We start from the raw sequence: 12523 nt of genomic DNA, 5'->3' as shown, positions 1-12523 counted from the left end.
CCCTGCGGGGGGGTCAGGGGCAGCAGAAAGCTCCGAGAGCCCACTGTCCTGTCACTGTCTTCCCGCAGATGTACCCAACAGCTAGGGGGCCATCTCCCAGCCTTCCCTCTCTGTGTGGGCCAGGCCACGGTGGCTACATGGAGGCGCTGAAACCTCAGCTTCTGGCCGTTTGGGAAAAGAGTCCAGCCAGCAAGGATCCTCGTTTCATTTCTGCTTTCGAAATTAAAACCCTGTGCGCGTTGGCGAATGTTAGTGGTGACTGTTACAGTTAAGGACAGAGAGAACCCGAGCCTAAGCACCGCCCCCGTCTGCAGCCCTGATGCCAAGGCAGAGGGGCACATCCCAGGTAGGCTGTGCGGCCAGACCCGTGGCCAGTGCCAGGGCTGCAGCACCGAGTCGCCAGGTTCTTAGAGGGCATATGGCATGGGTCACGGCCCCGACTGCACGGCCCGGCTAGCCTGTCTTCTGCACCTTCAGCATTTCTGAGCTGGAACAGCAGCCCTGCGTGGATGCCGTGTTTCCGGGGGTGGTTCGCAGGGCGGCCGCAGGGCAGCTGAGCGACACCGTGTGAAGTGGTGACAGTGACAGTTAGCTGTGGCGGGCGGACAGACCAGCTGATTGCAACCGGCTTTCTACGCTGCCCCCTTCCTGTTTTCTGGTCAGAATTGCAGAGCAAGTTTGCAGCCTGCGCCCGGGGGGGGCGCCCGGCGACACCCAAACCTCAAAACAACTCAACTTCTCCTTTCAGGGAGCTGACAAAAAGTCCCAGTCGGCTTTCTGTGGCCTCAGCCAAGCTGACAGAGGAAATCTTTTTCACGAAGATGCAGAGGGGTACCCAGGCTCAGGCTGGGTGTTAAGCGTGGTCCGGCTGTGGCTGCCTGCGGTGTGGCCTGGGGCACCCAGACTGTTCTGGGTGGACTCACATCCCTCAGAAAGATATGCCCAACTCCTTATCCCTGGAGTCTGGGAGTGGGACCTTCTTTGGAAATAGGGTCTCTGCAGATGGAATTAATGGGCTTCCCTGGTGGCCCAGTGGTAAAGAATCCACTTGCCAATGCAGGAGACACAGGTTCAATCCCTGGGTCAGGAAGATCCCCTGGAGAAGGCATGGCATGGCAACCCACTCCAGTGTTCTTGCCTGGAGAATCCCACGGACAGAGGAGCCTCGAGGGCTACAGTCCATGTGGCACAAGAGACGGACAAAAGACTGAGCGAATAAACAGCAGGTGGAATTAAGGGAAGGATCTGGAGGTGAGATCGTCTTGGATTTAGGGTAGGCCCTAAATCCAATGAGACAGTGCCCTTCTAAGAGAAAGGAGAGTGCTTGCTTCGGCATCACATATCCTGCAATTGTGACAATGCAGAGGTCAGCATGGCTCCTGTGCAAGGATGACATGTAAATTCGTGAAGCATTCCATAGTTTGGGAAGCTGTGGGACATATATACAATGGAATATCACTTAGCTATCAAAACGAATGTATATGAGTCAGTTCCAATGAGGTGGATGAACCTAGTGCCTCTTATACAGAATGAAATAAGTCAGAAAGAGAAAAACAAATGTCGTATATTAATGCATATATATGGAATCTAGAGACAGAGTACTGATGATTCTATCTGCAGGGCAGCAAAGGAGACACAGACATAAAGAACAGACTTGTGGACACAGCGGGGGAAGGAGAGGGTGGGACGACTAGAGAGAGTGGCGTGGAAACATACACAGTACCATGTGTAAACCAGAGAGCCAGTGGGGGCTTGCTGTATGGCTCAGGGAACCCGAAGCCAGGGCTCTGTGACAGCCTAGAGGGGCGGGATGGGGAGGGAGGGGCCATATGCATACCTGCGGCTGATTCATGTTGACGGATGGCAGAAACCAACACAATATTGTAAAGCAATTACCCTCTAACTAAAAACCTTACACAGTTAAATTTTAAAAATTAAATAAATAAAATTAATACTTATTTGTTAACAAAAAAAAGAGAGAGAGAGAGAGAAAGGAGATTCAAGACAGAGAGACAGATGGGGAGAAGACCATATGGAAACAGCAGCTGAGCCTGGAGTGATGTGGCCACAAGCCAAGGAACACCAGAGAGGCGGCCACCAGAAACCAGGAGAGAGATGTGGTAAGGACTCTCCATGGGGGCCTTCAGGAGCAGCCCATCCTGTCCAGACCTTGATTTCAGACATCTAGCCCCGAGAAATGCGAGAGAAGACATCTCTGTTGTTTTAAGAGCCCCACCTCCAACTCTGTCCCGAGTATGCTGCCCTGGGATGGCAGCCCCAGGACATTTACACACCAGCACGCCTCTCTGGGGCTCTGTTTTCTGGTCTTTAAAACGAGCAGAGCTGCTGTTGACTCCTCAGAGAGGTGATGACGACTGTGGCACCTGAAGCCTGACACCCCAGGGGCCTGAAGGCTTGACAGCTAATTATTCCTGTTATTAGCAAGGAACTCTCAGGCTTCCCTGCTGGCTCAGGGGTAGAGAATCTGCCTGCTGAAGCAGGAAACATGGGTTCAACCCCTGATCCGGGAGGATTTCACATGCCTCGGAGCAACTAAACCTGTGTGCCACAGCTACTGCAACTGTGCTCTAGAGCCTGGGAGCCGCAACTGCTGAGCCCATGTGCCACGACTGCTGAATCCCCTGCACCCCGAAGCCCAAGGTCCACAGGCAGAGAAGCCAGTGCAGTGAGCAGCCTGCACACAGCTAGAGAGCACCTCTGCTCGCCACAACTAAGAAAAGCCTGAGCAGCAGCAAAGCCCAAGCATGGCCAAAACAAAGAAGGAAAACTACGTATCACATACTGTATTAGAAAAAAAAGTAACTCTCAAGTTAGCCCAGAATGGTTGGGACTGACTTATGGACAATTCTAAGCCATCAACACTTGAAAGAAACAGTGCCTGGGTCTCGTGGGACCACCAGCTGTGACTAAGGCAGCTATTCTCACCCAGGGAGACTCGGCTGGCACTTGGTGATGTCTGGGGACACTCTGTGGTTGTCGCCAGTGGGGGCATGGGGTGCTATTGGCATCAGGTGGCTGGAGGCCAGGGGTGCAGCTCAGCACCCTGCAACGCACAGGATGGCCCCCAGCCTGGAGTGACCCAGCCCGAGATGTCAGCGGTCCTTTGGCTGCAGAGCCCAGCTTGAAACTAAAACCACCTTCTCTCTTTCCAAACGGTTGCCTCAGGAAGCACATTTATGGCCAAGACATGCCTTTGGCTCGAGTCTGTTTTGGAAGCTGGCATGGGCTCCTCCCTCCTAAAACCCCTGGAGAAATTGAGCCTCCCCGGCTCACACTCTCGAGGCTCGAGGGATGCAGCTGGGCGAGGTCAGAAGCGTCTGACTCACCAGGTGCAGACACCCGCCATGGAGGTGACTAACAGCCCTCAAAGAAAGGGCCAGAACCCTCTGGGGCAATAGCAGGGGAGGAGCACGGAGGCCAGCAGAGGAAGGAGGGGTCCCCAGGATGGCCCCTGGGGAGGAAGGCATGAGACACAGTCAGCTGTCACTTGGCAGGGTGTTGCTATGGACTGACTTATGTCCCCCCACAGAAGGCTTGTATATATCATCTTGACACCGGAACCTGTGAACGTGGCCTTATATGGAAATGGGTCTCTGCTGACGTAATTAGTCAGGATGAAGTCATCCTGGATTGGGGCCGGTCCTAAACCCAATGACTGGCGTCTTTAGGGGAAGAGAAGGTGGTGTGATGACAGAGACCGGGATTATAGTGATGTGGCCACGAGCCCAGGAGCGCCTGCCCGGAGCCCCGGAAGCTGCAAGAGGCAAGGAAGCATCCTTTCCTAGAGCCTTTGGAGGGAGCGAGGCTCCGCCCACACCTAGCTTCAGATTCCAGGCCTCCGGAACTGTTGGAGGGAGGGAATTCCTCTCTTTGACGCCAACGAGCCTGTGATGCTTTTGCGGCACTAGGAACCTCACTCTGGTGCCCGAGATGCTCCTTGTCTAGAAAGGAGGCTAGCTGTGGGGTCCGCGCTGCTCCCCGGCTGTGCTGCACGAACTTGGGGCTTGGCATCCTCATCACACCTTGGTGTGGCCCGCCCCCGCCTGCCTGGATCTGTGAGGGGTGAATGGTCCACTTGGCAGATCGCCACGCTCAGGAAATGCTGGGTCTGCTCTCTTGTTCCTGTCCCCAGTTCTAAAGTTATTGAGTGTCTGCACCATTTTATCCGGCCACTGCTGGGAGGACAGCGGGGCCCAGTGGTTGAGACTCTGCACCTCCAATGTGGGGGCCTTGGGTTCGATCCCTGGTGGGGGAACCAGGAGCCCACGTCATGAGCGGCACAACCAAGTAAATAAATAATTTTTTTTTGAAGCTAGGATACCCTCCATAGCTCCCATAACACACAGTACCCACCCTGCAATCCTGCAAGGCCTTGAATGACCTGTCACCTTCCTGTCCCCACCGCCTTCTGCTCTGCCCCTTCTCACTCCACTCTGACCCCTTCTCAGGCCCTCTAGGACCCCTGACTTTCCTTCCACACGCCAGGCACGGTCCAAGCCTCCTGGACTTTGCTCTGGCTGTGTTCTCCTTCCAGGCCTGGCTCACATCACCTTCTCTCCTCGTTTCCCTACCCATTCTTCCTTGAGCCCACCACTGTTCTTTTTTTTTAAAAAAAAAATTGTCTATTTTTAATTGGAGAATAATTGCTTTGCGATATTGTGCTGGTTTCTGCCATCCATCAACATGAATCAGCCACAGGTATACATATGTCCTCTCCCTCTTGAACCTCCGTCCCACCTCCCACCCCATCCCACCCCTCTAGGGGGTCACAGAGCACCGCACTGAGCTCCCTGCATCACGCAGCAAATTCCCACTACCTATTTTGCATATGGTAACGTATATGTTTCAATGCTACTCTCCCAATTCGTCCCAGCCTCTCCATCCCCACTGTGTTCACCAGTCTGTTCTCGGTCTGCGGCTCCACTGCTGCCCCGCAGATAGGTTCATCGGTACCATCTTCCTAGATCCTACAGACGTGTGCTAATGTACCACATTTGTTTTTCTTTTTCTGACTCACTTCACTCTCTGTTCTTTTTCCTTTGTTTGCTTTTGGCCATGCCATGCAGCATGTGGGATCTTAGCTTCCCAAGGACTGAACCCCTGCCCCCTACACTGGAAGCACAGAGACTTAACCACTGGATTGCCGACTTGTTCTTACTGGCTCGTAGCTCACACTCGAGACCCACTGTCTCTCTCTCTGCCTGCTCCTTGCCACTGGCCCGCAGCTCCCTGTGGGCAGGCCTCTGTGGCGGTTGTGGCCACTGTATAGCCCAGCGCCAGAACAGCGCCTGCACGTGAAGTATTTGAGGGAGGAATGGATGAGAGGAGGGAACGCACGCAGGGAACACGGTATCGATAAGGAAAGTGTCCATTCCTCGGGAGTTTTTAAAACACGCTTGCCCAAAAAAAAAAATAGCCAAGCAATCTTTACGTTATGTGCATAGAAGAAGACAGAAATAGGCCATGTGTGCTGGCGTGGGGCCCAGCTGGACAGCCCCGGCTAGTTTCTGGTTGATGATCTCAGAGATCGTCAGAGAGGAAGAGGAACTGAAACGCACTCAGCAGGCGCAGTCTAGATGGGATTTCACTGAATTCTGGCCTCTTAGAAGCCAGAGGTCAATGCTTCAGGGTCGGTGGGGGTCTAGGGCTCTATGGATGGACTGTGGCACACCCAGGGGTTGTCACTCGGAACATGGAGACGTGAGGTCTCGGACCGAGCAAAGATGCAGAGCAGCCTTAGGACCAGTGTGTAGTCCTAGGCCAGCAATGCTGGGCTGAGAGGATGACAAACGGTGACTCCAGCCATCCGGCACCCTGGAAAAGGGAAAACTGTGGACAGCGGGGCTTCCCAGGCGGTGCAGTGGTAAGGACGCCACCTGCCAACGCAGGAGGCACAGAAGACGTGGGCTCAATCCCTCGCTCGGGAAGACCCCCTGCAGTGGGAAATGGCAACCCAATTCAGTATTCTTGCCTAGAGAATTCCATGGACACAGGAGCCTGTGGGTTACAGTCCCTGGGGTCACAAAGAGTCAGATATGACTAGGTGTGTGCACAAACACACACACACACACACACGGAGACGGTAACAGGCTCAGTGGTTTCCAGGAGCTGAAGGGAGGTTGGGGGACAAACAGGCAGAACACGAGGGACTTCTAAGGCAGTGTAGCTACTCTATGATCCTCACGGTGGACACATGACCTTGTGCATCTGTCCAAACTCGCAGCATGTGCAATGCTGAGTGGATCCTAACGCACACCGTGCACTGTCGTTAATAATACTGTGTCAATGTTGGCTCACCAATAGTAAACAAATACACCAGGCCAACACAACACATTAATGACAGAGGGAAGTGTGTGTGTGTTGGGAGGTGGCGGGAGAATATAGCAACTCTCTGGACCACCTGTTCAATGTTTCTATAAACCTAAAACCGCTCAAAGACATAGCATAATTTGTTGGTTTTTTTCTGTAATGTCGGAAAAACCCGAATGAACTTTTGGGTCAACCAAAATGTTGCTATATTTAATAAAATCTAACTATTTAAGGTTAAGTTTCATACTCGAAATTATTTAATCGTTGTAAAATCTTATTAGAAGCAGAAAGAAAGAAAGCAGGGTCTCAGACCCCAAACCCAGAGGTGCACACCCCTGGGCCCCCACGTGGCCCTGGCTCTCACCAGGAGACAACGGTTAAGCTATGTTCTGAGATGTGGCAGCATCCTGTCCGAAGACTCCAGGGGTGAGGGCCACTGGGACCACTCCCACTGCCCTGTGTCCAGAGGCTCATCCACAGTGACGCGGCTGTGACCCGTGTGGCGTCCGGCCGATGCAGACACTGGAGAAGGCGCAGGAGGCTGGGGTGCTAGGTGGCCCCCTCCTCTGGTTGGTCCCCAGCCACCAGGCCTGCACTCACCTCGCTGGCTTCTTTCTACCCCACAGCCCCACCCTCACCAGAAACACCCTGCACAAACTATTCAGTTTGGACACGCCACCCTTTCCTTTCTGGGACCCAGCGTGCAGAGTGCCACCCCTCCAGACATCAGGAGTACATTAAGAGGACACTGAGGCATCGATCAGGACTTGTTATTTTCTATATCTGAGGCTTTGACACCTGGGGCCTGGCTGACCCCGCGGGGATTCCTAGAGAGAAGAAAGGACCCTCCTACGAGCATGCCTTCCAAACACAGACCAACCGTTTTAGAGCCCACACCGTCCCCCGCTACCTCTGTCATTCTGTTTTCACCCTCAAGGCTGCTCTCCCCAGGCCCTGAACCACCCAGGGGAGACCATTCAACTAGGCCAGTCCTTATGCCCCCAAACTCCGAAATTATTCACACAAGCCAATCCTGTGCCTGCTTGCCCTGACTCACTGGACCTTCTCCACGGAAACCATGACAGACTCCTGCCTACACCCTCCCCTGGCTCTCGCTGCTTCCGACGGACCCTGGTGCCTCCCTGTGTGGCCCTGCCCAGGGCACGCTGAACCTCCTGTTTCTGAGGAATCGTGACTTTAACTGCCTTCTCCAAGGCCGCTGCGGTGCTGTATCTGAATGATCATGGAGTCTGCATGTGAAGGCCCCCTCCCGCTGACCGGCCCCCACTTACCTCCAGCACGGGGCCAGCGCCGAGGATGGTCCTCTCGACGCCGCTGGCGTAGCCCTTCTGGCTCAGGGCGGTGAGGCAGTGGATGAGGAAGTTGGTGCTCTGCGTCTTGCCCGAGCCGCTCTCGCCCGAGATGACGATGCACTGGTTGATGTGCTTCCGGAGCATGGCATAGTAGGCCACGTCGGCCAGCGCGAACACATGAGGCTCCAGCTTGCCCAGCTGCTGGTTCTCGTACATCTTCACGTACTTCGGGTTGTAGATGGGGAGGAACTTGAAGGGGTTGACGGCTACAAGGATGCTGCCGGCGTACGTGTAGATCTTCTGCTGCAGGAAGCGGTGCCTGAGGTTCTTCAGGAGGTTCTCCTCCGTCAGCTCGGGGAGGTTGCACAGGTCGTCAAAGTCTGCCTGTGGCCGGGGCAGGAGGCCGCGCTCCACCAGGCGCCGAGTGGCCGTGGCCTGGGAGGCAAGCTGCATGTGCAAGTACTTGATGGTCCCGTCGGGGTCGCGCTCCTGCAGCAGGAAGTAGTAGCCGTCCTCCCGAGGGTGCTCGTCGTGTGCCCGCCGCGGCCACAGCAGCACGCGGTGCACGGGCGAGTCGCTGGCGTCCAGCACCCACTCCTCCCCACCCGTCTCCTTGACCTCCACCAGCACGTAGCGCTTGCTGCCGTCCAGCTGCAGGCGGGCGACGGCGTCCTGGATGACGTCGGACGTGGTGCTGTCCTTGGTGGCCGGCACGCGGCATGAGGCCAGGGGTGGGGCCTGGCTCTCGCTGGTGGCCAGCTGCGGGTAGATGTGCAGGTGGTATGCCGCCTGCCCCCGGCGGCCGGCGCTGCCCGCCTCGTTCACACTCATCCTGCCGGCAGCCTGGCCTCAGCATGCCTCCCGGGCTCGGGGCGCGCGTCCTGGAGCTGGAAGGGAGGGGTGGCACCGTCAGAGGGGGTGGAGGGCGGAGGGGTGGGGCAACACTGACGCCCACGGCCTGGATCCATGGGCTGTCCTGAAGCCAGAAAGGCCAAGGAGTCTCGTCCGTCTTTAACATGACCCTGACTTCAGGTTCGTGGCTCCCACAGAGCGACATCACTGGAGTCTGTCCACATCCCAGGCTGTATCCCTGCCTACCAGCCTCTCAACCCTCAAGTCCAGGGACCACAGCCATCTCTCAGCTCAGTCCTTCCTGGCCTCTCCTCTATGACAAATACTCCTCTGGCAAGTTCCCAAGCAGATGAAAACTCAGCCCCACATGCCTTGGTTACATCCTCCAAACACAAGAGGGGCAGAGAGGGGAAGGGTGGGATGAGCAAGACTGACCTTGCCTGGAAACTCAGGGACCGCGAAACCCCACTGAAGAGGATGAAGTCAGGGAGCGCCCCCCCCAAAAAAAAAACTTGCTCCAGAGAACTCTTCAGTGGAGATTAACTTCTAGAACCCACAACTCCATTCTCATCATGACGAGAACATCTGGCAGACCCAGATCAGAGGCCTCCTACAGGAGTTCTGGTCAATTCTCCCCAAGGCTGTGAAAGACTGAGGAGCCGCCCCAGCCAGAGGAAACTGGGGAGCTGTGATGACTGAAAGTCCCAGGGTTGTCTGCACAGGGTCATGATGGGAGAGAAGACGTGAAGGAAGAACTGGTGATATCTGAATAAGGTCAGGTGGTTGGTGAATAGCAGTGTGTTGGTGTCAGTTTCTTAGTTGTACAAACGTACCCTGAGAGTGTGAGGTGTTCACATTCAGGCAACATGGGTGAGGGGTTCAGGGGACTCCCTGTTTGGTCTTTGCAACTTTTCTGGAAACCTAAAATGACTTCCTTGGTCGTCCAGTGGTTAAGCATCCACCTTGCAAGGAAGGGGATGTGGGTTCGATCCCCGGTCCAGGAACTAAGATCCCACATGCAGCTAAGCCCACAGGCTCTGGAGCCCACGCTGCACAACAAAGGTGTGCTTCAGCTAACTGACGCGGTCAGATGCGTATTTTAGAGGATGACCCCAGCAGAGACAGCCTATTTAGAAAAAAACAATTGCTCCTGAAGACATTTTGAGAAAAGAAAAAAGGCAGTCAATGCTGGCAACAGCTCGCTTTTGTGTCTTGAGGCGAGAGGCAGGTACGCAGTGTGGGTCACGCAGGGCTGACTGTGTGCCACCCGAGTGTGGCTGCAGATACAAAGATGAACCAGACCTTGGCTCAGAGCCCAGTGGGAGATGCCAATATGCAAACAGATGCGAGAGGTTATCAACCATGAGCGTGAGAAACTACTGTCCCCGAGAGCCAGAGAAGGCTTTAGGGAAGTGGTGCCATCTGAGAGGGGTTCTACAGGATGAAGAGGCATTCGTTCAACAGGAAGGCAAAGGAGGGAAGAGAGTGTGGTAGGCCCAATGTCTATTTTTGTAAAAAAAAAAAAAAAAAGTTTCACTGGAATGAAGCTCTGCCCATTCATGCCCATGCTATCTACATCTGCCTTTGTTATAACAACACAATTACGACAGAGACTGGTAACCTGAAGGCCTAGAAAGTTGAACATGTTTTCTTCCCAGTCCTTTGTAGCAACAGTAGGCTGAGGTCTGCATGACTCAGCCCTGTGGACACAAGGGGCCACAGAGGCTGTGATGATCTGGACTCTGGGAAACTGAGTCCTACCGCAGTGCTAGGAGGGCAGGCGACAGGCCAGGCTGAACAAAGCAGACATAATGAAGTAGCCACAAACAGGGAGGCAGGTAGAGGCAGCCCGCAGGAAGGCTGGAGTAGACGGGGACATTTCATTTCCTACACTTTCCCTCAAATTATTAAGGAACTTTGGTATCTTTCCTTCCAGCTTAATATTCAACAGATGTTACACGTTTTAACAAAGCCTGAATTGCTCTTAATGGGATATGTTGGTACATATGAACATGTCTCCCTGTCATGAAACATGCTCTGAAACATGATTTCTGAGTTCCTGGACACACAACGTTGTGTAGAACTCTTGAGAATTTCCTTGGAATCAGTTAACTCACGCAGAATCAGCAGATAAATGGATGTGAACATTGCTAAGCGTCTTTCCTCAAAATGCCACAGTATCCGCAGAAAAATGATGAACGATAGAAACACTTTGGCAGTTTCCTTAAAAGTTAGTATATGCCTAGCGGCTGACCCACTCCTAGCGATGGAACTACTCCTGGGAGTTACTCCAGAAACACGAAGCAGATGTTCATACACAGACTGTACACAAATGGTCTCACTGACACCATTTCTAAAAGCCCCAGACTAGAAACACCGTCAGTGCACACAAACCGGTGACTGGACGAATAAACCAGCCACACAATGAACATGACTCACCTGTGAGAATGGACCGACCTCTGACCCTCACAACAGCAGAGAACACCACAGAACAATCCTGGAATCTGAGTGCTGAGTGAAAGAGCGAAGATGGAAAGGAATATATAGAGACCCCAAATTCCACTCCTAGGTATGAACCCCAAGGACTTAAAGACAGGTATCCACACAGATACTTGTACACATGCGTTCACAACAACCCTATTAGCCAAAAGGTGGAAAACACCCAAATTTCCATCAGCTGATGAAAGAGTGGAACGGTCCTTGCTACAATGTGGACGAACCCTGAAAACATCACGCTGTTATAGGACTCTGTCTATTAGGAAATGCCCAGAACGGGTAAATCCATAGGCATGCGCAAAACCACAGACTAGTGGTTGCCGGGGGCTGGGGAGTGAGGTGGGGGAATGAGGAGAAACTGCTGATGGATGCAGGGTTTCCTTTTGGGGTGATGGAAGAGTTCTGGAGCTACACAGAGGTGATGGCTGCACAACATTATGAACATGCTAAATATCAATGAACTGCTCACTCTAATGTTATATGAATGCTGTATGTTAATTTACTGTGATGTGAATTTCACCTCAATAAAAATTTCAAAGCAGTATATATATATCACATGATCCCACATACTCCTGACCCTTGAACAACATGGGTTTGAACTCCGTGGCTCCACTTATACGCATATTTTTTTCACTACATATGTACTTGGCATGTTTAGTTGCTCAGTCGTGTCCGACTCTTTGTGAACCCACGGACTGTTGCCCGCCAGGCTCCTCTGTCCATGGGATTTCCCAGGCAAGAACACTGGAGTGGGCTACCATGCCCTCCTCCAGGGGATCTTCCTGACTCAGGGATAGAACCTGCATCTCCTGCATTGGCAGGTGGATTCTTTACTACTGGGCCATTCTTTACTACTGAAGCACACACACATTATAGACTTTAGTACCACATGACCTGTGGCTGGCTGAATCCCAGGGTGGAGTGCTGTGTGTAACTGTAAAGTGATACATGGATTTTGACTGTGTGTGTATATGGAGGTCTGCATCCTTAAACCCCACATTGTTCAAGGGTCAACTGTACAGAAATTTCTAGAAAATGCAAACTAATCTACAGAGACAGAAAGCTGACTGTTGGCTGCTTGAGGGAGGGTGACAGGGTGGGAGGACAAAGGAGCTGGGGAGACTTTTCGGGCGATGGATGTGCTCTTTATCCTGCTGGTAGTTGTGGACTCCTGGGAGCCTGCATGTGTCACAACTCATCCAATTACACACTTCAAATTAGTGCCATTTATAGTGTATAGAAACCTGTATGCAGGTCGGGAAGCAACAGTTACAACTGGACATGGAACAACAGGCTGGTTCCAAATAGGAAAAGGAGTACGTCAAGGCTGTATATTGTCACCCTGCTTATTTACCTTCTATATAGGATAAAGAGCTGTACAAAAAAGATCTTCACGACCCAGATAATCACAATGGTGTGATCACTCACCTAGAGCCAGACATCCTGGAATGTGAAGTCAAGTGGGCCTTAGAAAGCATCACTACGAACAAAGCTAGTGGAGGTGATGGAATTCCAGTTGAGCTATTCCAAAT

At 53.0% G+C, this 12523-nt stretch overlaps 1 protein-coding gene across 1 annotated transcript in view; it reads right to left on the bottom strand.

The window, feature by feature from the left end:
* MYO9B (myosin IXB) overlaps window positions 1-12523 on the bottom strand; it is a 113869-nt gene that overhangs the window by 78019 nt on the left and 23327 nt on the right. The window contains exon 2 of the mRNA XM_010845675.1: window positions 7623-8530. Within this exon, the coding sequence (XP_010843977.1) occupies window positions 7623-8474 (852 nt within the window). The 5' untranslated portion in view covers window positions 8475-8530. The remainder of the gene's footprint in view (window positions 1-7622; window positions 8531-12523) is intronic.

Source organism: Bison bison, unplaced genomic scaffold (genome assembly GCF_000754665.1).
Source record: "Bison bison bison isolate TAMUID 2011002044 unplaced genomic scaffold, Bison_UMD1.0 scf7180017864221, whole genome shotgun sequence".
Classification (NCBI taxonomy): domain Eukaryota; kingdom Metazoa; phylum Chordata; class Mammalia; order Artiodactyla; family Bovidae; genus Bison; species Bison bison.
Note: the sequence above shows the minus strand (reverse complement) of the source record. Positions and strands in the feature narration are given on the sequence as shown.